This window comes from Hemicordylus capensis, chromosome 4 (assembly GCF_027244095.1).
Source record: "Hemicordylus capensis ecotype Gifberg chromosome 4, rHemCap1.1.pri, whole genome shotgun sequence".
In the NCBI taxonomy this organism is placed as follows: Eukaryota; Metazoa; Chordata; class Lepidosauria; order Squamata; family Cordylidae; genus Hemicordylus; species Hemicordylus capensis.
In genome coordinates, this window is record NC_069660.1 from 308,116,942 (window position 1) to 308,142,480 (window position 25,539).

The 25,539-nt window shown below is 44.9% G+C and overlaps 1 protein-coding gene across 1 annotated transcript in view; it reads right to left on the bottom strand.

Moving 5' to 3' along the window:
• Window positions 1–25,213, bottom strand: part of NDRG1 (N-myc downstream regulated 1) — a 117,256-nt gene extending 92,043 nt beyond the window's left edge. The window contains exon 1 of the mRNA XM_053248648.1: window positions 25,089–25,213. Coding sequence (XP_053104623.1) covers window positions 25,089–25,111 — 23 coding nt within the window. The 5' untranslated portion in view covers window positions 25,112–25,213. The remainder of the gene's footprint in view (window positions 1–25,088) is intronic.
• Window positions 25,214–25,539: the final 326 nt, after the last annotated feature.

The window sequence follows — 25,539 nt, forward strand, 5'->3', positions numbered from 1 at the left end:
GCACATTAATAGAAAGTTATGTGGAAGGGAAAAGTGTGGAAGAAAAAGGTGCACAAGCAGCAGGGATGACCGCAGCCTGGAGAGGATTGTCAGGAAAAGGCCATTCAAAAGTGTTGGGGACTTTCACAAGGAGTGGACTGAGGCTGGAGTTAGTGCATTAAGAGCCACCACACACAGACGGATCCTGGACATGGGCTTCAAATGTCGTATTCCTCTTGTCAAGCCGCTCCTGAACAACAAACAACATCAGAAGCGTCTTACCTGGGCTCAAGAAAAAAAGAACTGGTCTGTTGCTCAGTGGTCCAAAGTCCTCTTTTCTGATGAGAGCAACTTTTGCATCTCATTTGGAAACCAAGGACCCAGAGTCAGGAGGAAGAATGGAGAGGCACACAATGCAAGATGCTTGAAGTCCAGTGTGAAGTTTCCACAGTCTGTGTTGATTTGGAGAGCCATGTCATCTGCTGGTGTTGGTCCACTGTGCTTCATTAAGTCCAGGGTCAACGCAGCCGTCTATCAGGAGATTTTGGAGCACTTCATGCTTCCTTCCGCAGACGAACTGTATGGGGATGCTGACTTCATTTTCCAGCAGGACTTGGCACCTGCCCACACTGCCAAAAGTACCAAAACCTGGTTCAATGACCATGGGATTACTGTGCTTGATTGGCCAGCAAACCCGCCTGACCTGAACCCCATAGAGAATCTATGGGGCATTGCCAAGAGAAGGATGAGAGACATGAGACCAAACAATGCAGAATTGCTGAAGGCCGCTATTGAAGCATCCTGGTCTTCCATAACACCTCAGCAGTGCCACAGGCTGATAACATCCATGCCACGCCGCATTGAGGCAGTAATTGCTGCAAAAGGGGCCCAAACCAAGTACTGAATACATATGCATGCTTATACTTTTCAGAGGTCCGATATTGTTCTATTCTTCAATCCTTGTCTTCTTGGTTCCATGTAATATTCTAATTTTCTGGGATTGTGGATTTGGGGTTTTCATGAGCTGTACACCATGATCATCACAATTATAACAAATTAAGGCTTGACTTCTCTCGCTTTGCATGTAATGCGTCTGTCTCATATATCAGTTTCACCTTTTAATTTGCATTACTGAAATTAATGGACTTTTGCACAATATTCTAATTTTCCGAGTTTCACCTGTATATGATAGTGCCTCAAGCCCCTGCAACAGACTGATGCAGTTCATGGCTTTCTGGGCTATGTTCACTGGCTAATTAATCAAAACTCATGATTAGGCATAAGGAAATGGGGATCAATAAACTAGAACACAAGAACTAGTGAACTGTGAAATCCAGCATTGGGGGAGAGATCACCCTCATTATTTTGGCTTTTAATCTGATCTGTGGGGAGGTGAAAGCTCACCTTCCAAGGCCCACATTTCATTTCAGGAAGCAAAAATTGACCGGAAAGGCCACCTCGGTCACATGCAGAGTGATCTTTGTAGGGTCCTTTGTATTGCTTCAGGTGAATTATCTGAAAAGAGCTTTGGGAAACTCTAGCACAGAGTCCTGCATTTTGTCCTTGTAAAACTCTTTTGGATCAAATTCTCTTAGCCTGTATTCATTGAGTTTCTGTAACAAAGGAAGAAAAAAATCAGTCTTTGGCACAGGGCGGAGACAGACATTTGCTCCATTCTCCTGACTACAATTGACAACATTGTACTTAAAAAAATTACTGGTCCCTTGGACAGGGATGGGGCTGTGGCCAAGAGCAAGGCCTGAAGGAATCTGGGGGATGGGGTAACGCCAGGATTCTGGTGGATCAGAAAAGAAGCCAGGAAGAATTGGAGGATAGTCAGAGTGGATTCCAAACAGAAACTGATAGATCATCAGTAGAGCCCAATTTAGACATCAAGTTCAACATCTGTACTATGGGTATACTGTGTAAGGTAAGTGTAAAGTGTGCCGTCAAGTTGATTTTGACTCCTGGGGCCCACAGAGCCCTGTGGTTTTCTTTGGTAGAATACAGGAGGGGTTTACCATTGCCTTCTCCTGCATAGTATGAGATGATGCCTTTCAGCAACTTTCTATATTGCTGCTACCCAATATAGGTGTCTTCCCATAGTCTGGGGAACATAACAGCGGTGATTCGAACCAGCAACCTTCTGCATGTTAGTCAAGCATTTCCCCACTGCACACAGTGTACACAGGTACGAATCTGTACACAGATACAATCATTCATACATTATGCTAAACACAGGTACAGCAGCACACTTCCTGTCTGCTCTATGCATTTCAGGGGCCTGTACCCAGATTCACTTTTAAAACACAGCTACAAGCCTGATTCAGACATTATGCTGTACGAGTGTACAGATGTCTGTACACTCGTACACATGTTTGTGTGAATGACTCTGCCTGTGTTCATTTTAAAGATGAACCAGGATACAGGCCTGTCAAATGCATGGTACAGACAGGAAGTGTACTTCTGTACCTGCATTCATAAGAACAGCCCTGCTGGATCAGGCCCAAGGCCCATCTAGTCCTGCATCCTGTTTCACTCAGTGGCCCAGCAGATGCCACTGGAAGCCTACAGGCAGGAGTTGAGGGCATGCCCTCTTTCCTGCTGTTAATCCCCTGCAACTTCAGCGTAATGAATGACTGTGCCTGTGTACCCTTGCTGTACGGGTATTCAACATAATGTCTGAATCAGGCTACAGTCATTCACACAAATATGTGTACAGGTCTACAGACATCTGTATAATTGTGCAGCATAATGACTGGACAGGGGTTTGGCAGAATCCAGCCCCGTAGCCAGCTGGTCGCATGGTATGTACCAGTGATTCTCAGCCAGGGTTCCTCCAGATGTTGCTGAACTACAACTCCCAGCATTCCCAGCTACAGTTTATTGTGGTTGGGAATACTGGGAGGGAACCAGGCCTTTAGCCAGCTGGTGGCATGGTGTGTACGTGCCACACCCAAAAATTCTCTTCCTCCGTAAGCCTCACTGACAGTTTTCACTCAACATTTTATAACCTGCCTCCCCCGACTTCTGCAATCCCCACCCACCCAAATTTTGCAGCTGGTTACAGGCCTGGCAGAATCTAGTATCAGTACAGTACAGTATAGTATCTGGCCCAGTACAGAGTGCTGCCTTGCCCCCCAACCCTATTGAGGTCTAGCCCCACTTCAAGCCCAACCCTTGCAAGCTCTGACAATGGTGCAGGGAGGAAGGAAGGTTGCCAGCAGCATCTTCTTCTCACCTTGTGATTCTTGCCAGTTTTGCAAAGAGTGTGGAGAGGCACTCCTTGTAAAGCTTGCAAGGGTCAGATTGGTCCCAAAGAGCTGCTCTGATGGCCATGGTGAGGGGCATATTGTGGATTTGCTGGCACCCGAAGAAGCTGCCTCCTGAAGTGACCTCCTCACTTTACCTTACAAAAAGCCTGTCTAGAAGTTACTGGGCTGGCGTAGACATAGGAACATAGGAAGCTGCCATATACTGAGTCAGACCACTGGTCTATCTAGCTCAGTATTGTCTTCACAGACTGGCAGTGGCTTCTCCAAGGTTGCAAGCAGGAATCTCTCTCAGCCCTATCTTGGAGATGCTGCCAGGGAGGGAACTTGGAACCTAGATCCTCCTCCCAGAGTGGCTCCATCCCATAAAGGGAAGATCTTACAGTGCTCACAGATGTAGTCACCCATTCATATGCAACCAGGGTGGACCCTGCTTAGCTAAGGGGATGCATCATGAGTTTTTCCACTCATCAGGTATAATTTTTCACTCAAGGATGACTAGTCGAGTTGATTTCCTGAGCCCTGAGCACTGCCAAATTGCTCTCAGACAAGTAGACCTGCTGAGTGGTGCCCAGGCATCAGTACCATGGGCTTGACCACCCATATTTCTGCTCACACCTCACCACCTGTGCCTGCCTCAGGGCTAAGCTACACACTATGTTTATTTATTTACTGAATTCCTATACCGCCTAATATAGAAATCTCCAGGCGGTGTATGTTGAACACATGCATGGTTTCTTTTCCTTAAATATTTCCTACAGAGGGCCAGATCCAAATCACTTACAGAGGGCCCAACCACAGCAGGGATGGAGAGAGGATTTAACCCCTTCCCTCCACCACACTTCCAACCCCTCCCATAGGTGATATTTAATAAAAGCAGTAAACAAGCACGCAAGTCAACCTAAATATTCAATACAACATGCCATTTGGTCCTCAGTTTCCCCAGGGACGTCCTGAGGCTCAATGGTGCTCAAAACCTACCTATCCATTTTTGAGTCCTCACCCACCTTTCCACATCTCCACCGGTATTGCCACATCTCCACCTGTCAGGCTGAGCCATGGGCAGAAGTTTTGAGGTGGTACATGCTTCAAACCTGTGGCTAGAAGAGTTAGAGCCAAGAACTGGGGGATAAGGCAAACACAGAGTCACATGGGGAGCTGGGAACCATGTAGGCTGGCCAGGAAGATGCAATGAGTCAGGGGTCAGGAATGGAGCAAATTGCAGACAGGTCAAGAACTAAGGGTCAAGCAGGGACAAGGGCGTATCTAGGGTAGGGCAAGCAGGGCATGTGCCCCGGGCGCCACTTGAAGGGGGCACCATTTTTAAAAATTAAAAAAAATGCCACCAAAAACAAAATGGCCACCATGCATGCTCAAATGGCCTCTGTGAGGCCCTAGGACATACCAGGCCTCACAGAGGCCATTTGAGCATGTGCAATGGCCATTTTGTTTTCAGCGGCCATTAAAAAAATTTTTTTTTTTAATTGCCGCTGCACATGCTCAAATGGTCCCTGTGAGGCCCTAGAGGCCAGTGGGGGGAGGGGAAACCTTTGCAGACCCCCTCATGGCCTTTAGGAAGCCCCCCAAAGGTGCTACAGGTAATTTTTTTAAATAATAATAATAATAATAATAATAATAATAATAATGATAATAATAATAAGTCACTGTACACATATTCAGATTACATATGTACAGAGAATCAGGGCTTGTGAATACTGAGCTGAAGCTTATGAGCTAGGATTGTATTCATTTGCTCTTACTTTGCTTCTTGTAATAAGTGAGTTAAATGTGATGTCTTAATAATATGGCTATTAATGATGAGTTTGTCTTTGAATCAATGTGAAATCCTTAGTATTAAGCTCCACTGGGAGTTTCTTGCTCTCTTTATCTCATTTTAACTGTCTTTCTGAAAGACTAGAATATATTCCAAGCAGTGACACAGTTTACTCTGCATATCCTTTAATGATTTTCAGAGTATCTGGGAAAAGTCAAATTCTCCATTTATTTTTAAAACTTATGTAATAGTGATGCTACAATGCATAGTAGAGAATTAGACAGGCACTTCTGTTTAGTTTTCCAAGTACACCTCCACATAGTATTTGGGTATTTCATGAGCCCCAAATTTTGGTCTGGCTACATCCACTACTAAATAGTTTTTGAAATATTAAAAAATTAACGAGCTTGACTTGTATTTTTCAGCTGATATTATGGTAAAGTTATCTGAAAGATGGGTGTCAGATGTTTGGACAGGGGGCGCAATTTCAGTGCTTGCCCTAGGCGCTATTTTCCCTAGATACGCCTCTGAAGCAGGCACTCAAAAACAGAGCCAAGAGTCAGGAAGCCAAACAATTAAACCAGGACCATGGAGACCTTGAAATTGAGGCAAGCCTTCCTCCAAACAGAAGGCTTCTTACTTGCTTCCTGATGTAGGGAGAGCCAATGACAGGCCTCACAGTGTGGGGCCAGCCAATGACTTAGAGATTCAAAAGCTGCTGCAGTGCTACAAATCACCACATGGGGCAACAGTAAGCAAACTCTCCACCTCAAGTCCCAGTGAATCCTGACACTGCCCCCGGGATTTACTTTGAAATGTATATCTAATATTATTAGGTCCACCTCTCCGGCAAGTCATTTAGATCGGATTAAAATCTGTGGGAGATTTTTCTTTTCCAACCATATAACTAAAAAATAAACGTTTCTGCTAAATCTTGCAAAGATCCTTTCTCAGGCAAGGTGTTTCTGAATTGTTATTTCAGGTGCCCTTCTCTACGTGTCTCTAATGAACAACATGCAAAGCACTCCAAGTTATCTGGAAGCCATATGGTGATGCACATCCTGGCAACATTGGAAAGCAGGGAGGTTAGATTGACTCATCACTGTTGTAGCTATGGGCAGCCTACAGTAGTGAGTAAATCGCAGTGCATCAGTTCCAAAAACAGGGCCTGGGGGAGATGCAGAGGAAATAAGCAGTTTGCACTTTTCAGTCCAAAGTGCTTCAAGACAAAAAGGTTTACAGAACTACCTCCCAAAGAGTGGGACCACCAACTACCGAAAAAGCGAAAGGAAAGAAGCATTAAAGGAAACCTGGGAAACAAGAGCTTGTGTTATTGTTTACAGGGCCCAAATAAATGAAAACCGGGTGGGGTTTCAAGTCAAGCTGTTGAGGTCCTCTTTCAGTCAGTGGGTATTATTCGACCATTCTATTTGGTTCCCCCCACCTCAAAACCAGAGGTAAATTAAGCAACCTGTTGCTTTGCCTTCCATTATTATTTTAAAGATTTTTAAAATTGATATTATGAAGCTCTGTCCTTCCCCTTGAGACCTCAGTAAAGGGAGGTGATGGGCTTTCATAAGAATGTAAGAAAAGCCTTGCTGGATCAGGCCAACGGCCCATCTCGTCCAGCATCCTGCCTCATGCAGTGGCCAACAGGGTGCATCTGGGAAGCCCAGAAGCGGGGAAAGGAAGGCAACCACCACCCCTCCCATTGGTGTCCCCTAGCCACCCCATCTCCTCCTCAGTCTCTCACTCCTTGCTCAATGCCCATCTTCCAGACTCAGGAAGAACTTCTGTGCTGTGCGCTAACTATACATAGTCTGGCCACAATCAAAAGATAAGTAAGGCCTAGTTAACATAATCATTTGAATCTAGGTTTAATGTGGGTTACCAACATTAGTGTGAATGTGTGAGCCCACACCAAGGTGGTTTATGTCCCAAGACAAATCAGAGATTCCTGCCTTGGCGTGGCTTCACACAATCAAGCTAATGTTGATAACCCACATTGGAATGATTGTGTGAACCAAGCCAAAGTAATTCAGAATTGTCTTTCAGAACTTCTTCCCTTTTATACCCTAACAAAAGAAAGGCTTTCATTATTTATACAGACACAATAATGCCTGTACCCTTTAGGTAAGGCTCCTAACCTGGATAAATTCCATCATTATAAGCGCTAAACATTGTTACCAGTCATAAAAAGCAAATCATTCATCTAATTTGCCTGAAATTTGGCATGGAGCAATGAGGTGACAAGCACCACCATTTCTTCAAGCTAAACAATTTTTGATGTTGTTACATCCCACCTCAGAACAAAGGGACAAGACAGATGTCCTGTGGCAGGGAGTTCTGTCACCTGAACAGTGCCTGCGATAAAGCTGTTGTCTTCCACATGCTTGGCAACCACAAGAAGCAAAAAGTGGAGGAGGGCCTCCTCAAATGACAACAAAGAGTGGACAGGTTCATATGGGGAAAGGGGAAGAGGTCCTTTAGGCACTATTATTGACTGCTAATAGAGTGTGCAGATAGGGACAGAGTCTTTGCAGGGTTGGAGTTAGGGTTAGGTATGGGCGGCATTTGGAGTTTTAGGAGGAACCACAAGGCATGCCAAAAAAGGTGTAAGCATTGCAGGGGAAACCCAGACCTCCTCTCAGAACCAAAAGACACTCGCTCCCACCCCTGCAAAAAGCAGAAAACACATAGACTTTATAGCCATATAATGCTTGAATGACGGTTCAGAAAGACAGCTCTTCTCCTGTCAATCAACAGGGCACAGCCAATAATATTGCAAGTTTGGGGGGAGGCAGGTGAGAGAAAGAACTGGGAGATGGGGGTGAGGGAAGGAGGGAGCAAGGAAAACCAGTTCAGATGTGACATCTTTGTCAGGTTCCACTTGTAGCAAATAATTGGCCACATTCGCATGTAACACAAAACTGAAGGTGAAGGGACCTCTGGTTTCATTTTAAGTTATGTCCGAATGTGGGCAACCACAGTTTCATAGAAAAATGGACCCCCCACTTTTTCTCCCCTGAAAAAGATTTGTACCTTTGGTTTGTAGTGAGGTCTGCCGCCTGGACCTCCAGTTCCGTGGTGCCAGTGTTATGTCCGAATGCTGGCACCACAGCATGGTTGCTCTGCAACTGGAGTTGAGGGAGAAAGCTCTTCCCTCACTCTGACTCCTATTGGCTGCAAGGGTTGTCCTTCAGTAAAGAAGGAAGCCCCAACAGCCAGTTCCCCCCTCCTCCCTGCAGTCAGCGTGGATGTCAGAGTGGGGGGAGGGTGGGCAGAACTGATGGTCCATTGGACTGTGGCTCTGCATTACTTCCAAAGGCAGCCATTTTTTTAGAAGTGAACATTGAGATGGATGCCATATTCTAGTCTAGAAATCTCGTCCCACTGTTGTGTGGCAAATCTATAGATCTGCAGCATTTCCTTGGCTCCTTGTTTCGTTACTTGCTTCTGAACAGCAGCTGCAGCTTTTGCCTGTCTCACTGGGATTTTCTAAATGGAAGCTTTGTTTAGCTCACTGGCTATGATCTCTTCATTTCTCATTCATTTGCCAAAGTATCCTAAATCTTTTGGGGAAACTGATACATAAACATCCCAACTCCACTTTTGCTGGTGTAGCCCTTCTAAACAAAGGAATGTTCTTTTTGTTAAATGCTCTCTTGTGCCCTACGCTTCTTGGAATGATCAGCAAAACCCGGATCTGTTGAACACTAAAGCAAGTTATACTAGCTAACCTCACCATTTGCAACGGTTGTTGTTGTGTTTTTCAACTTGCCAAGCCAAACGAAGCCTTTTGTGCTGGCATGGAACACATACTTGTCAAGAAGTCCCTATTTTCCCATTGAGGTTGGGAAAATGTTGGGACATGTTGGCAGGTATGGGAACTGATCTAGAAGGGAATTGCAAGATGTCAAATACAGCATGGACCAAAGTCCATCTGAAAGCCAAGCACTGGACTGAACAAACTCCAAGCCTGCTACTCTTCCAGCAATCTGATAGTTTTGCAAAAGCATTTCCTGGCATTTAAAAAATCAAAATGATGCCTTTACTGAAGACTCAAAGAATTTGAAAGGATGAGTGCAGGACTGCAGGTGCTTGCAAACTAGCCCTCCGCCCCGGAATGACATTAGGGAGGAACATATTTCTTCTGCTCTGCTCTGCTCTTGTTTTGGTGGTTCTGCTGGAGTTTGGAATGTCAGTAATGGATTTTGTGCATTAAATGATGATGATGATGATGATGATAAAATAAATGCCCAATATGGGGTGGTGCCATATGGGATGGTGCTGAGAGGTAGAGGATCTGCTTTGCGTGCAGAGAGTCCCAGGTTCAATCCTTGGCAGCATTTCCAGGTAGGGCTGGGAGAGACTCTGGCCTGAAACCTTGGAGAGCTGCTGCCAGTCAGTGTAGAGAATACTGAGCTAAATGAACTAATGTTCTGACTCAGTATATGGCAGTTATGTTCCTATCCGCCAGCGTGGTGTAGCGGTTAGAGTGCTGGACTAGGACCGGGGAGACCCGAGTTCAAATCCCCATTCAGCCATGAGACTTGCTGGGTGACTCTGGGCCAGTCACTTCTCTCTCAGCCTAACCTACTTCACAGGGTTGTTGTGAGGAGAAACTCAAGTACGTAGTACACCACTCTGGGTTCCTTGGATGAAGAGTAGAAGATAAATGTAAAAATATAAATAGATAGATAGATAGATAGTTTGGAACGTTGATCTCTGTGGCTTCCCCCCTCTTTCTTTCAAGAAAATAAAAAATAGTTATAAAATGTGGTGACTCTTCAAGCGTTTTTGATGTGTTGCCATGTGAAGGCCCATAGTTACGAACCAAGGGCACCTATCCAGAGCTGGCTGTGGGTTTGGAGGAATACCCTTCCACAGGTCACCCCCATGCATGTGGGCCCTAGTGGGCTTACAGGATTCTGGGAGTGGCAGCGGGCAGCAGCAGGGTCAATTGCCTCAGTGCCGGCACAGCTGAAGCCAACATTTTGATTCCCCACACAGGGTAGCCCGTTCATGAGGTGAGGTTAGGCAGTTGCCTCAGGCCAGCACTGCAAGGTTAGGGGAGGCCCAAGGTATTTGGGTGCCTGAGGCAAGGCATCAAATGCTGCAAGCCTCCTTTCCAGAACAACCTTTGCAAGCTTGGAAAGTGGTGTGGGAGGAAAGCCTGAAGGAAGTTTGGTAGCAGCTTCCTCTTTTCTCCTCATGCTTCTTGCAAGTTTTGCAGTGAGTGCGTGCAAAGGCTCTCCTTGCAAGAGTCAGAACAGTCCCAAAGAGCTGCTCTGATGGCATCAGCCGAGGATATTTTGCCACCCGGCTGGCGCCCCAATAATCTGTCTCCTGAGATGACCACCTCACTCACCTCCTAAAAGGGCTGCCTTTATGTGGGGTACTTAGTACGAAAGGTAAAGTATGTCGTCAAGTCAGTTTTGACTCCTGGCGCCCGCAGAGCCCTGTGGTTGTCTTTGGTAGAATACAGGAGGGGTTTACCATTGCCTCCTCCCATGCAGTATGAGATGATGCCTTTCAGCATCTTCTTATATCTCTACTGCCTGATATAGGAGTTTCCCATAGCCTGGGAAAAATACCAGTGGGGATTCGAACTGGCAACCTCTGGCTTGCTAGTCAAGTCATTTCCCCGCTGTGCCATTATGTGGCTTCCACTAATATTCATATACCACTTTTCAACAGAAGTTTCCAAAGCAGTTGAGAGAGAGAGAGAGAGAGAGAGAGAGAGAAATAAGGCTCCCTGTCCACAACAGTCACTGGCGGTACTGTGCTGGGGGTCGATAGGGCCAATTGCTAAATAAAGAGAATCACCACATTAAAAAGGTGCCTCTTTGTCCAGTTAGCAGCGGCTAACAAACAACAAATAAGAAGGTTCTCTGTCCCCTAAGGGCTCACAATCTAAAAAGAAACACAAGGTAAAACACCAACAACAGCCACTGGAGGGGTACTGGGCTGGATGGGGCTAATCAAAACATTGGCTCCAGCAGTTCCACCACCGAACAAAATGACCCAGCTGCTATCCGCCGCCAATCCCAGCATCCAGTAAGCCCACCAGGCCCACATGCATGGGGTGGCCTGCAGAAGGATACTTCATCAAGGCTCCTTCAAACCTGTAGCCAGCCCTGGATCTCTGCCTTTGGTTTTGTCAAAATGTACAGCCAACTGGCAACGCAACTCAGAAAGCTTGATGAGTCACCACATTTTATAACCAGTATTTTTTTTTCTTGAAAGAAATCAACAAAAAAGCAGCAGAGATCAAAGTGCCTTACAATAAATGTTAATTGCAGTCACACACTTGAATTTTCAGGGCTGTTTGAAAGATATCCAAATAAAAGACATTGTTGTAGTTGAAAACTGGGGTCTAGCTGGCTAATCATTTGTAATGGGTGTTTACTTTGTCCCAGGCTTATCTATCTTGTAAAGATTTCAACAACTTTCATGACCGGGGTGGAATTCTGACCCGGTTTGAATCAATGGGAGTTGTCATTGATTTCAGTGGGTCAAGAATTCACTCCTATTTTTTGTGTGTGCAAGCTTGCATAATGAAAGGGTCAGTTGCATGACTGGGGTTTCAAGCTTTAACTAAACAATCCATGTGATGCTTCAGCTAATGGTGTAATTCACAACCCCCTGTCTGCACTGATGCTCCAGTGTGAACCTGCCAAAGGACTCCATTACCAGCATAACTAGTTTTTTTTAAAATTCTGTGACTGATGATGATGAATATTTATATAGTGCTTTTCAACAAAAGTTCCCAAAGCGGTTTACATTTATATTGGCCATAGATATAAATAAAATGGCTCCCTGTCCCCAAAGGGCTCACAATCTAAAAAGAAACATAAGATAGACACCACCAACAGGCACTGGAAAAATGCTGTGCCGAGGTTGGATAGGGCCAATTGCTCTCCTGCTGCTAAATAAAGAGCCACTTTAAAAAGTTAGCAGGGGACTAAAGCTGAAGGAAACAATCCACAGCATCTATTATGCTGATACTCATCCTGAGCTTTCTTCCTGGATTGCAAACAGGGGCGGCCCTTTCATAAGGCGAAGTGAGGCAGTCGCCTTAGGCAGCAGGTTATTGGGGCACCAATAGATCCTGTGCCATCAGAGCCGCTCTACGAGAACAACCTGGGCCTTGCAAAGAATGCCTTTCACACTCCTTGCAAAACTTGCAAGAAACACAAGGAGAGAAGAACAGGCTGCTGGCAACCTCTCCTCCTCCCCACCACTTTCAAAGCTTGCAAGGGGTGGCCCCCACCAGAGGCATGGAACAAGGCAGCATTTGGTGCCTTGTCTCAGAGACTGCAATACCTCCTTGGGCTGCCTCCGTTTTCCCATCTCCTGTGGATACAACGATCTGGGCTTGATCCACACCCTCCAGTTCTCCCTGTTTGCCAAGGGCAGTTTCAATTATGTTATCTGTCCCTATTTTCACATTTACTTTTTGTTTTGACATTTCTTTCCCACCCTTCCTCCTCCAATATGTTCAGGGCAGCACACATGGTTCTCCCTCGTCCTCTTATCTTCACAACCCCTCTGTGAGGTAGGCTAGACTGAGACAGAGTGACTGGACTGACGAAGGTCACCCAGTATGCTTCATGCCTGAGTGGGGATTTGGACCTAGGTCTCCCCATATCTGGAGAAACTGTGCCCCTGTGGGGTTGAGGATGTTGAGCTAGTTAGCCATATGCTCTTGTATTGTTCTTTTTATTGTGACTTATGTTTTAGTACTACTACTACAAATATTTATATACCGCTCTTAAACCAAAGTTCACAAAGAAAAATACATAAATAAAATGATCATACACACACACACACACACACACACACACACACACACGTGAAACTCAGAAAATTAGAATATCGTGCAAAAGTCCATTAATTTCAGTAATGCAAATTAAAAGGTGAAACTGATATATGAGACAGATGCATTACATGCAAAGCGAGAGAAGTCAAGCCTTAATTTGTTATAATTGTGATGATCATGGCGTACAGCTCATGAAAACCCCAAATCCACAATCTCAGAAAATTAGAATATTACATGGAACCAATAAGACAATGCGTCTGTCTCATATATCAGTTTCACCTTGTAATTTGCATTACTGAAATTAATGGACTTTTGCACAATATTCTAATTTTCCGAGTTTCACCTGTGTGTGTGTGTGTGTGTGTGTGTATATATATATATATATATAGAGAGAGAGAGAGAGAGAGAGAGAGAGAGAGAGAGAGAGATATTTTAATCCTCTTGCTTTTAGATATCCAAATAATTCTGCTGAGTTTTATATAAACTTATCTCTGATAATTACACCGATGTTTTGCATCAAGTATCCAGATTCTGTAAGGCTGCAATTAAGATCTGTACACAGTGTGTCAGAAATGGTTAATTTAGGGATTTTTATAGTTTGCTTCATCATTTATTTTATTCTACTTCTATATAAGTGTGTGTGTGTGTGTGTGTGTGTGTGTGTGTGTGTGTGTGTGTGTGTGTGTGTGTGTGTCTAAATATCTGTACCAATATTATCTTTATCTGAGTTGAAATCTGTATATTTGATTAAAGATCGCAATAAACTGAACTGGTAGGCAATGTTTCGCTCCCCAGCTGTAGCTGCATACATTTCCCATCAACCCCAATCACAACGTATTGTGGCAAGTTGCATGATGGGAGTTGTAGTTCAACAACATCTGGGGAGCCAAGGTTCCCTACACGTGCTCTACACCACACTGGCTTGGGGCAGTTAGGAATACATGGGCTTGTTGCCTTTGTCTGTTAGCATGCCCTGCAGTAGATATCATCCTTCAGGGTTCAGTTCTCCATCCCAGGGTCTTCGAAATTAAATCTCTAAGTAAGTGGATGGATGCATTTTGGCTCCATGTTTGTAAATGCATATACACACATACATGTGTACATGTTTGTAAATGCATGTGCTTGATCACCTGTTGCAGCTTGTAGTTTCACTAACTGCAGACGTTGAGTTATATTTTGACCTGGGATTATATTTTCCTAACATTTTCCTTCCCTTCCTAAGAGAGAAGATGCCTCTAAATACCAGTTGCAGAGGAGCAACAACCTGAGAAAGGGTGTACCCTCACGTCTTGCCTGTAGGTTTCTAAGAGGCATTTGGGCCTTGGACCTGATCCAACAGGGCTCTTCTTCTGTTCTTAATCTTATACATGCTGCAGTGCTCCACAAATATTGGCTGAGCTTACTAGTCAGCTATTATTTGTAGTTGCCATCAATCCCCTCTCCTCTTTGTCCTGTGTCCTCTAGCCTCCTGCTTATCTCATCCAAACTCATCTTATCTCATCAGTGATTTGAGGAAAGAAACTGTCTCAGTTCTTTGCTTGAGACCCAGAGGGTCACTTGCTTTTTGTGAGCAGAGCCGAGGACACTCGAGTTAATTGCTGCAGTTATTTGCCTCATGTCTTTTGTGCCCCAAACATGTTTCCTTGCTTGTGCAAAGGAATATGGAGGTCCGATACAGGAAATTCTGTTTATCCCTGCAATAGTGATGCCTTGGAAGATGACCCCTGATACGCATATTTTGCTAAAACCGTGGTTAGTTTGTTTCCCATATGCACAAACAAATACAAGCCCCCTGTGTCAGAAAAAAAAGAGTGCATGTCTGGGGAATGCTGACTGAATCTATGCATCTATGGGATATAAAATATTACACATATGTAATGATAACATTACAATAACATTGATAGGAGTTGTAGTCCAGCAACATCTGGGAACCCAAGGCTGAGAACCCCGGGGCTAGGTAATAAAGGGTACCCGCCCCTGGAGTGACTCCGCCTACCAAGGCTGCCCATTGGCTCCCCTCACCAGGAAGCAGTATACACACTTCCTTTGAAAGCTGAGACTTCTCCCAGACAACAACGTTCTTCTTGGCTGGCTCTGCCTCCAGTTTGACTTCCGACTCATCTCGGACAACGAGGGAAGGGGAACAACTGCCAACTTAAATTAGGTTCAAATCAGGCATTTCTGAAAGCTTATTTTACTTAGCTGTTAGGAGGATGGATCGATTGCAACATGGACACATTCCAGCAGCCCCAGGCAGGGTGGCAGAGTTCATGGAGTTCCTGTTGCCCCAGACACTCTGGATCCTGGCTAACCTGCCAAGTTCTCTGTGACATCATCCAAAATCAAGTCTTCAACTAGCTTGGCTTAGAACAGGATAGCAGACAGAGATGGGTTGGCTACAGATAGTTAAGGGTGCATTTCCCTCTTCCTCAACTATTTCCCTGTCCTTCAAGAGAGGAATTCTATCCTGCCTCCAGAAAGATGTTCATATAAAAAGGCCAGGGCACTCACTGCTCCAATTCCAGAGTATCAGCATGGTGCCAAACCAAACACCACACTACTGTGTAAGTACTGCAGTTGCTGAGGATTATTTGGTTCAGGTGTAACACTTGTTGGAAAACATGTGAAGGAGGTTCTCTATTGGAGTGCAACACAATTACATACCTGAATGCCAGGGATTGTATCATTGAATGACAGGGATTGAGCCCAGGACTTTCTGCATACGATACAGACACTGAGCTATGGCCTTATCCCAGCAAAGCTTGGGAGTAAAGTCTGCTGGAAGAGCATTCTCTGCCATTGACACTTCCCTTAGAAGCCACCTTGGGAACACAGGAAACTGCCTTATACCAATTTAGACCATTGGCCTATCTAGCTCAGTATTGTCTGCACAGACTGGAAGCAGCTTCTCCAAGGTTGCAGGCAGGAGTCTCTCTCAGCCCTATCTTAGAGATGCTTCCAGGGAGGGAACTCGGAATCTTCTGCATGCAAGCAGAAATGGCCCCATTACCTGAAGGGAATATCTTACAGTGCTCATACATATCTCCCATTCAAATGCAAACCAGGGCAGACCTTGCATGCAAAGGGGACAAATCATGGGTGACCATCACACAAACAGTGTGGAGAGCCTGCAGGGGGTTTGAGAGTGAGCTTGACCCGCTCTCCCCACACACAAGCACACAGCTCGCCTTGGGCAGCTGGATCGGCTGCCCACATGATTACTGGCTCTGTCATGGAGCTGGTTGGGGCAGCAGGGATGGGGGCCTCCCAGCCCCTGGAACTCCCAGCATGCCCCACCTGAGTGCTCTGGGCATGCAGCCATCTCAGAACAGTGATACATATGCTGGTAATCTCCAGACTGGATTACTGTAATGCGCTCTATGTGGGGCTGCCCTTGTCTGTAGTTTGGAAAATACAATTGGTACAGAATGTGGCAGCCAGGTTGGTCTCTGGGTCATCTCGGAGAGACCATATTACTCCCGTATTGAAAGATCTACACTGGCTGCCAATAAGTTTCTGGGCAAAATACAAGGTGCTGGTTATAACCTATAAAGCCCTAAACAGCTTGGGCCCTGGGTATTTAAGAGAACGTCTTCTTCGTTATGAACCCCACCACCCATTGAGATAATCAGGAGAGGTCCATCTGTAGTTGCCACCAGTTCGTTTGGTGGCTACTCGGAGACAGGCCTTTTCCACTGCTGCTCCAGAGCTTTGGGATGCGCTCCCTGCTGACATAAGAGCCTCCCCATCTCTAACAACTTTTACAAAGTCTTTAAAGATGCACCTATTCACCCAGGCTTTTAATTAAATATTGTTTTAACAGTTTTATCATTGTTTTAAAAAGTTTTTAAAATTTAAATTGTTGTAATGTTTTAACTTTTACTGTCATTTATTTTGTTTTAACTACTGTTTTAATTTTTTTTTTTTTGGTTATTTATTTTAACTAATATTTTAGCTTTTTGTTTGTTTGTTGTAAACCGCCCAGAGACATGAGTTTGGGGCAGTATAGAAGTGTGCTAAATTAAATGAATGAATGGATGGATGGATGGATGAATCTCCTCTTTCTATAAGAAATGTTCTAATACAGGGGTTCCCAATCTTGAGTCCCCAGGCATTGTTGGACTAAAACTCCCAGCATCTCCAGCCACAATGGTTGTGGCTAGGGATGAGGGGTTGTAGTCCAATCCCGCCTGCAGGGACCCATGATTGGGAACCCCTATCCTGCTATACCGCATGCAAGGAAAAAGGTTGGTAAGGGTGATGCGAAAGACCTGGGGAGTCAGTGGAAGATTGCCTTTGAGAAGACTCTGCAAGAAAGACTGAGTTGGGAATGGGATATCCTTGAAGGAAGTTTATGAGTAAAGCAATAATTAAATACACTAATTGTTGCATCAAAATTCTTAGGAAACATCCCCATGTAGCCATTACTCCTTTTCCGGTGTATTTTCTACTCACACTTGATCTGCCTCTGCAACTGTCTGGTAGATATTCCTATCAGAATCCTTTTAACAAACAACTTTTATTGGTTACAGTAACTGCCAGTACAAGGTCTTCTGCAAGTCTGAGAACAGTATGGAAAGTTACATCATACAATGCTGCTGTAGAGTTTAGGCTGCCAACTTTTTAGTTACCTCTGCTAACAGACAAGGGGATCTCTTCCAAAGTGCTGGCTTTCTTATCTTTAGCAGGGGGAGAGCAACTGTCTTTATTCACACACAGCATACCTCACAGGGGTTGTTGCTGAAGTCTCTCTTTAGATTCTGATCTCTTTGGGTCAGGGAACTGTCATTTCAATGGGCAGGTCTGTTGTAGGGAAGGGATTTCAATTACCCCAATTGTAACAGAGCAAGCATGTGTGAGAAGAACCAAGCCCATTCAGAGTATCTTGAAAGGAAATACTGGATCCTCTTTATGTATCTGACAGCAGCAGCAAGACTGACATTTGCTGGCAAATGGAAAGACAGTCATTGCCCGAGTAAAGAGGACTGGATACTTAAAGTATTAGAATTGGCATAAATGGCAAAATTAACAGCATTATTAAGAAATAAACTTGAAGTATTTAAAAGGGATTGGGACCCTTTTCTTGTTTATCTAAAAACACATTATAAAAATGGATTTTTATCAGGCCTTTGAGGGGTAATAACAAATGCTTAAAAAATGTCCCAGAGTTTATTTCTGTAAGATTTATCGGGGAGAGAATGATGAAACTACAGGCAAGACCTGGGTATTGTTGCTGACACTTGTATCAGTGATGAGATGAAAGTCCTTATGCGCTCTTTCTCCCTTTTCTGTTTGTTTGTTTGTTTGTTTGTTTGTTTTATTTGTGCTTTCCTTTCTGTGTTGTGGAAAAACTGAATAAAAAATATTTTTTAAAAAAAGAGTATCTTGAGAGAGACATTTTAAGGCCCCAAAACTTGCAAAGGCTTATTAAGGAAGTTGCATACCAGGGAGGGAGTGAGTGAGTGCTGGACTAGGACCGGGGAGACCTGAGTTCAAATCCCCATTCAGCCATGAAACTAGCTGGGTGACTCTGGGCCAGTCACTTCTCTCTCAGCCTAACCTACTTCACAGGGTTGTTGTGAAAGAGAAACTCAAGTATGTAGTACACCCCTCTGGGCTCCTTGGAGGAAGAGCGGGATATAAATGTAATAATAATAATAATAATAATAATAATAATAATAATAATAATAATGAGAGGGAAGGACCAAGAGTGGAGAAACAAGAGACACGAAAGGTGTGTATAAAATTATGCATGGAGTTGAAAGAGTGGACACAGAGAAATTTTTCTCCCTCTCTCACAATATTAGAACCAGGTGTCACCCCATGAAATTGATGGCCAGGAAATTTAGGACCAACAAAAGAAAGTACTTTTTTCACATAGTGCATAATTAATCTATGGAATTCTGTATCAAAGGATGAGGTGATGGCCACTAGCTTGCATAGCTTTAAAGGGGGCGTGGACAAACCCATGGAGGACAGGTCTATCAATGGCTACTAGTCTGAGGGCTATAGGCCACCTCCAGCCTCAGAGGCAAGATGACTCTAAATACCAGTTGCAGGGGAACAACAGCAGGAGAGAGGGCAGGCCCTCACCCCCTGCCTGTGGGCTTCTCAGAGGCATCTGGTGGGCCACTATGTGCAACAGGTTGCTGGACTAGATTGGCTTTGGGCCTGATCCAGCAGGGCTGTTCTTGTGTTTATGTTATCCTTGCTTACTATCTCTATTTCCAGTGCTCCTAGTGGTCACTAGGATAGAAAGTGTGAAGAGTTGATGCTGCTGGAGCTGTATCTCTAACAGGCTTCACAAGTAATTTATTTTTATTCATTTATTTCTGACATTTCTATACAAAAAGGTCCCTGGGCAGTTCACAATCTAAAAACCATTAAAACATTGACACAATGAAAACAATTTAAAATACAAATAAAAACTCTAAAATGGCAACACATCCAGTTCTGTCAACCACCAGTTCCCAGTGAATGCACACTTCCTGCATGAGCCTCTAGCTGCCTGCCTTCCGTATTGTCCAAACCCACCAATGTCCAGTTCCCCAGCTGCCCTTCACTCCACCACCCAGCTTCAATCTTGGTTACAGATGCTGGGTGCTGGAGAGAAATGCAGCTGGGGAACCCAACGTTTCCAGGTTCAGATGTCATGAAATGCGCAGAAATGCATGCACTCACCAGAAACCAGCAGTTGGCAGAACCAGATGTGCTGCCATTATGTGCAAAACCACCCTTTGTTAATTCCTTTGAGAACTCTTTCTGCTGAAAAGTGGCATACAGCTATTCAAAACCATAATTTCCCACTGGCCTCGATATCTCCATGCAGTGAAGGTTGAATTCTGTGCTTATCTGCATGTTAAGCTGTACTGAACTGTTGTTAAAGGCCCAAGAACAGACTAGGCTAAGTTTTTCTCTTGTCAGTTTCAGCCCTACTCAGGGGACATTTCCTTCTTGCCATTAGTGCCAATTGCACTAAGGTTCACCAGCCTCACAGCTTCTAAAAAGCAAAATTGTATTTGTTTATCTATTTCAACAATTGAAACAAAAAATCAAATTAAAAACTACCAAACAGCTTAAAAGTTTGGCTGAAGAGATGCATCTTTTACTTGTTTCCTAAAAGCGAGTGTAATTTGTGCACATAACATGCGCTGCTATAACACACAACTAGGCATCGTCCTTAGGAACATAGGAAGCTGCCTTCCACCGAGTCAGACCCTTGGTCCATCTCGCTCAGTATTGTGTACACAGACTGGGACCAGCGTCTCCAAGGTTGCAGGCCAGAGTCTCCCTCTGCCTTCTCTGTGCACACATTGTGGCCTAGAGTCATATTCCATGACATTTAGAAGCTCACATAGAGTGGAAGAAAATCTTCATAACTGGGGATTTGACAGCACTATCACAGAAGAGTATTATATTGATGGGTGAAGCCTCTGGGGAACAGCAGTGGAGTCTGTGGGAAACGTCTTTGGCCAGGGGTGAAGAAATGGATCCTCTTGACCACGGTTTGGGTTCTCGAGGAGCGTATGCTACTCATTCTATTTTTCTCATTTTCATCGGTCACTTTCTAATACCATGTAAGATCATACAACTTTTGCATGACTTGCATTTTTGAATTGCACACATATTCTTTTGGAACTGAACATTTTTGGGGGGAACTGCATGTTTTGTGTCTGGTTGCAATTTTTTTTAAAAAGCTCTGCCAGGATGGAGCCTTGATCAGTGGAGACAAAGGAAACAAACCTGTTTTATCTACCTTCCTTCTCTTCCCTCCCAGACACATTCTAACTTTTGGGGGAAGCTTTCCCTAGCAAGCAGGACATGCTTGGTAGGATTTAAATACAAAGCTTCTAATGGATCTTATGATTGTCAGCCCATTGGGAGTGGGGCTGGCATGGAGTCTCAAGAAATCTAGCAGAGAGTCCACACACAATCAGTTCCAACATTTCTGCAGTTTACAGATGGCACCTGTAGCATATACATCTACACCAGTTCCGTGTGCACAGTCAGAAGAATCAATCAAAACACAAGGGTCAAGGAAGGGAGAAGCAGCTCAATCCCACGGTCTCATCCACATGTTGATTCCACATACAACTGTTTTGTAAAGTAGGAAATCTAGTCCTGAGAGCCAGAACATCTAAAGAGGCAATCTTCTAAATGCAAATGGTAATAAATTGCCGCTTTAAAGGACCCAGCAGCCTTGCCAGCTTTTGAAAATGCAGATGAGTGAGAAACCAGGCTGTTCCAGATCATGAGCAATCTACCCCCTTGCTCCCACAATTTCATCCAAAATACAAACACAAGAAATTAGGGTTGCCAACTCTTTATCAGTCCTTGCTCCTTGGCCTTTAACAGCAGCTCGATCTGCAGACATTACCTGGTGATGATTCTTACCTCTATGCCTCCCCCCACTCCCCCCCCTCTTGTTTTTGCATACAAAACTGCTGTTCTTAACTCTTAGGAGGAAACCAAGTCTTTTTAGCTCATCATTTGGTCACGTCGCTAACCAAGAACCAAGGTAGATATTTGTAAAACCTTTCCAGCATACAAGAGCACTAAACTTGGTCACTAGTATGACCAAGGTCACACAAACTCAGCTCTCCTATGCTGGATAGCTGGGATTTGGGCAAGGTCAACTTTCCTCACCCTTCATTGAAAAGCTTCACTTACCAAAATCTCCTTAGCTGAAACCAGACTCTCCCTAACAATTTGGACTCAGTCATATCATACTGCTAAATTTGTGTTGCCACCTTTTAAAATGACCTGTTACTGTACCTTTAATGGCAGCAGAAAACCAGCTGGTGAAGTTTTTCTCGGCATAAAGATAAGTAGTGAGAAAATGACTGGCTAAGTTTCTACTTCTCGCTCTTCTGTTCCAGGCAAAGAAGCAGGGCTACTAGAAAGCTGACAACCCTATTTTAAATTGGCACTAACTGAAACATCATTTCAGATGTTGCCACAGTCTGGTAACCACCCTTTTTCTTGTTAGGGCTCCTATGCCTTTCTACAGCTGTATGACACAGGCAAATCAGCAGTGAAGCAATTCCACTCCTGAAAGCTCTTCATTCATGGAAGTTCAAGAAAGGAAAGTTTCCATGAAAGGAAACTAATTTTTGCCAGCTGCAAAGTTGTCACGGGTGTAGAAAAACATAAGGAAAAGGTGGCTGTTCTAGCCAAGGATGAACAGTAGATTAGAACTTGCAAACAGAGCAGAATAAATTTGGTCTAGACATCTCCTACTTAGTTTGCTGGGAAATGAACTAATTAATGGACTAATTAGGAGTTAATTAGAAACTATTGGCAAGCCTAGGCAGCAGATACCTCAGATCTAAATGGTTGTCGGGTTTGCTCCTGTGACCTTAGATCTGAGCTAACATTTCAGATTTAACATGTTGCAAAGTTTGTTGTTTTTTCTGCCGCCACTCCCACCCACACCACCCTCATTCATAGACAAAAAGCATCCCATAGGAAGCAAGCAACCTTGGAAGAAAAATCGCTTCTCTTCATTACTTCAACCCAGTCATGGAAAAAGCTGTACCTACAGAATTTCTGCCTGCTTCAGACTAAGAATAAGGTTGTCATGTTTCTCTTCCTGGCAGGATTTCTGTATCTTTAACAAGTACTGTGAGAGGCAAAAAATGTAGCAAGTGAAGCTTTCCCCATCCATGCAGGCCAGAAAGAGCACCATGTGCTATATTTCTGCTACTTGCGTATAAACCTGTTAAAAGCACAGGAGCCCTGCCAGAAAAAAGCTGGCAACCTTAGCCTCAAGTTGGAAACAATCAACTATGCAGCAGTCCAACTAAGCATCCCACAAGCCTCTTTTTCCCTGCTACAGCGTCTACTCTACTACACCCTCACTCTAGCCTTCTCCCACCCACCCTCGTCAGAATTCCCAAGGGCTTCAGGTATTTGGGATGTGCTAGTCGGTTTGAATTTGAACCAGCTCAACATTGAACAGGCCCGGTTCGAGGAATTGACACGGAACCAACCTCAAACCAAACCTTCTCCAGCTCGACCTGAAATCAAGCCGAACACCCCCAGCCAATTCAGCGGTTCTAATAGTTAAAAAAAACCAAGCTCACCACCTTCGGTGGTGCTGCTGTGGCCACGGAGAGGTCTCCGGAGGTTCCTCCTCCCCCTGCCTGCCTCCCCCGGCATCGTAACAGCCTGGTTTGGGCAGTTTTTTGCCCATTCCGGTCCTCTGTGTTATTGTGGCAGCCATTTTGGAGGCCACCATGCTTGCACAATGGACACCTGTGTGGGCCAAAAACCACCCAAACCAGGCCATTATGATACTGGAGGAGGCCGGCGGCGGGAGGGAGAACCTCCAGAAACCCCACCCCCACAGTTGCAGCAGTGCCCCTGGAGGCAGTGAGTTTGGTTTAATTCTTTTAACCCTCGAACCTGAACCAAACCAGGGGTTGTTGGGGGGTGTTCAGGGGCGCATGATACCTAGCATGCCTGGTCCTGCTTGGGTCTGGTTCAGGCTCGAACTGAACCAGGCAAACCGGTGTTCTGCACACCCCTATCAAGTATCCAGGAAAATCCTCTAAAGCAGGGGTTCTCAACATGTGGGTCCCCAGATGTAACTGGACTTCAACTCCCATAATTCCCAACCAAATGCCACTGGGGCTGGGGATTATGGGAGTTGAAGTCCAATAAGATCTGGGGACTCACACACTGAGAAACCCTGCTCTAAAGGGAATAAAATTACCCTTCCTCTATCCCATATGCTGGAAACAACATGGTCTGAAATCTAATAGCAACTGCACCTCCCTCCCCTAGTTTTCCCATCTGCAGATCAATATTTTCTTCCCTTCATTCCATCCACTTAGGGCCAACTGAGACCTGATGCCAGGGATCGGTGACCACTTTTAAAAAATAAAACTAGAAAAAAGCTTAAAAGCCACTGCAGGGAGGAGGGTGTCAAACTGGATCTAGAATTCCAGTCCTGGAGAAGGAGGTATCGTCGTGCCCCCTTTTCTGGATTGGCATTGCCCTCTGCTGAAGCTTCCATTCTCTTCCCTGGGGTGGAGTTGCCAACCCTCTAGAACTGGCCTGGAGGCGTCTCCAGGAAACCTGGAGCTTTTCAGAGCTTGATGTGGTGGAAAATATTGGAAAGCAAACCTCTAGGAATAGCTTCAGTCAGAGCTGGCATCCCTACATAGGAGTCAAAAGATAGAGCGCTCAACAGGAGTACGAGCAGCTGCCGCAGGGAAGCACAATATTTTGATCAGGGAAATGATGCCAGAGGCGGCGGGGGGGGGGGGAGCTTCTTCCTCTGTGCTACTGGTCTGCTCTGACATCCACCCACTCACACCACCCCTCATCCTGCATCTGCTTTTAAGCTTTAACACACGGCGGAAGAGTCACTCCCGGAGCTTCCACATCACGGGTAGTTTGGCCATTATATAAAACAGGGGTTTCCGATGGCGGGTCCCCAGATGCTGCTGGACTACAATTCCCATTGCCCCCTGCTGCTATTGTCACTGGGGATGATGGGAGTTGTAGTCCAACAGTGTCTGGGGACCCACAGTTGGGAAGCCCTGTTACAAGAGATGGGGGGAAAGGGCGTGATCAGAAAAATGCCTTGGGAGAAACACAATTCCACACCTTACACCATATAACCACACACACACACACACACACACACACCAACTCTAAGTTTTTACCTAGGGCAGCACAGTCAGTGGCCCTGAGGTCTGCAACATCCCTATGTTCTATACAGTTGGCACTTAAATATATATTCGGTATTAGGGCTCAGCACTTTTGATCAGGCAGAACTTGTGCTGTGCCTTTAACAAAGGCATGCCAGGCAGACATTTAACAGGTAACACTTTCCTCATCACTGCATGACCATTGTATGCCAAACAGTTGCAGGAGAGAATAACAGTTGTGAGAGAGGGGACATAGCTTCATCTCCTGCTTGTGGGCTTCCCACTGTTGGAAACAAGACTATAGTCTAAATGAACCTTTGGCTTGATTCATCAGGACCTCCTCTTATATCCTTACCTGTCAAATTTCTGCCTGCCATGCAGCTTCCAAAGGTACAGGAACTCAACCACGGGGGGGGGGATCCACTCTGTAAACCCTAGTAAAGAACATCAGCAAGAAGCAAGCTCGCTGCCCCAAGTATCTTGCACTATATAACCAGTCCGTGTAGAAAGTTGAAAATTAGCAACAGGCATAAAATGAGAATAACTTGCTATAAAGAATGCCACTTTATTTTCTTTACCTGGTTGTCGATACCGCATGCATTGATCTGTTGTCTGCTCCCTAAAGTTGGCGGCAAACTAGTATCCTGAGCTTTCTTCCCTGGTTGGCAATAAAAAAAATGACACGGTCTTTCAGAAAGCTGCATCTAATAAAGCCGGCTTTTTTGGGGAGGGCATGACATGATAATACAAGGAGAGGCATTTGTAGCCGCTCAGCTGCTGACCTGGATTCTGCCAAGCTCCAAGGCCATTTCCCCACCCTTTTCCAAGCCTGGAAGACTCCCTTTTTATAAACACTGTAATTATCTTCTGGACATAATTCCTGTCACAGTTCTGATTGGAAAATGGAGCTGCTTAGAAAGGCTTACAAGATGACATCTGTTCAAAAACGGACATTTGGGTCAGGACGGGAGCTGCTGGAGGTGGGGGAGAGAGGATTAAATTGCTGTACAGATGTGAAGTGATGGAAGG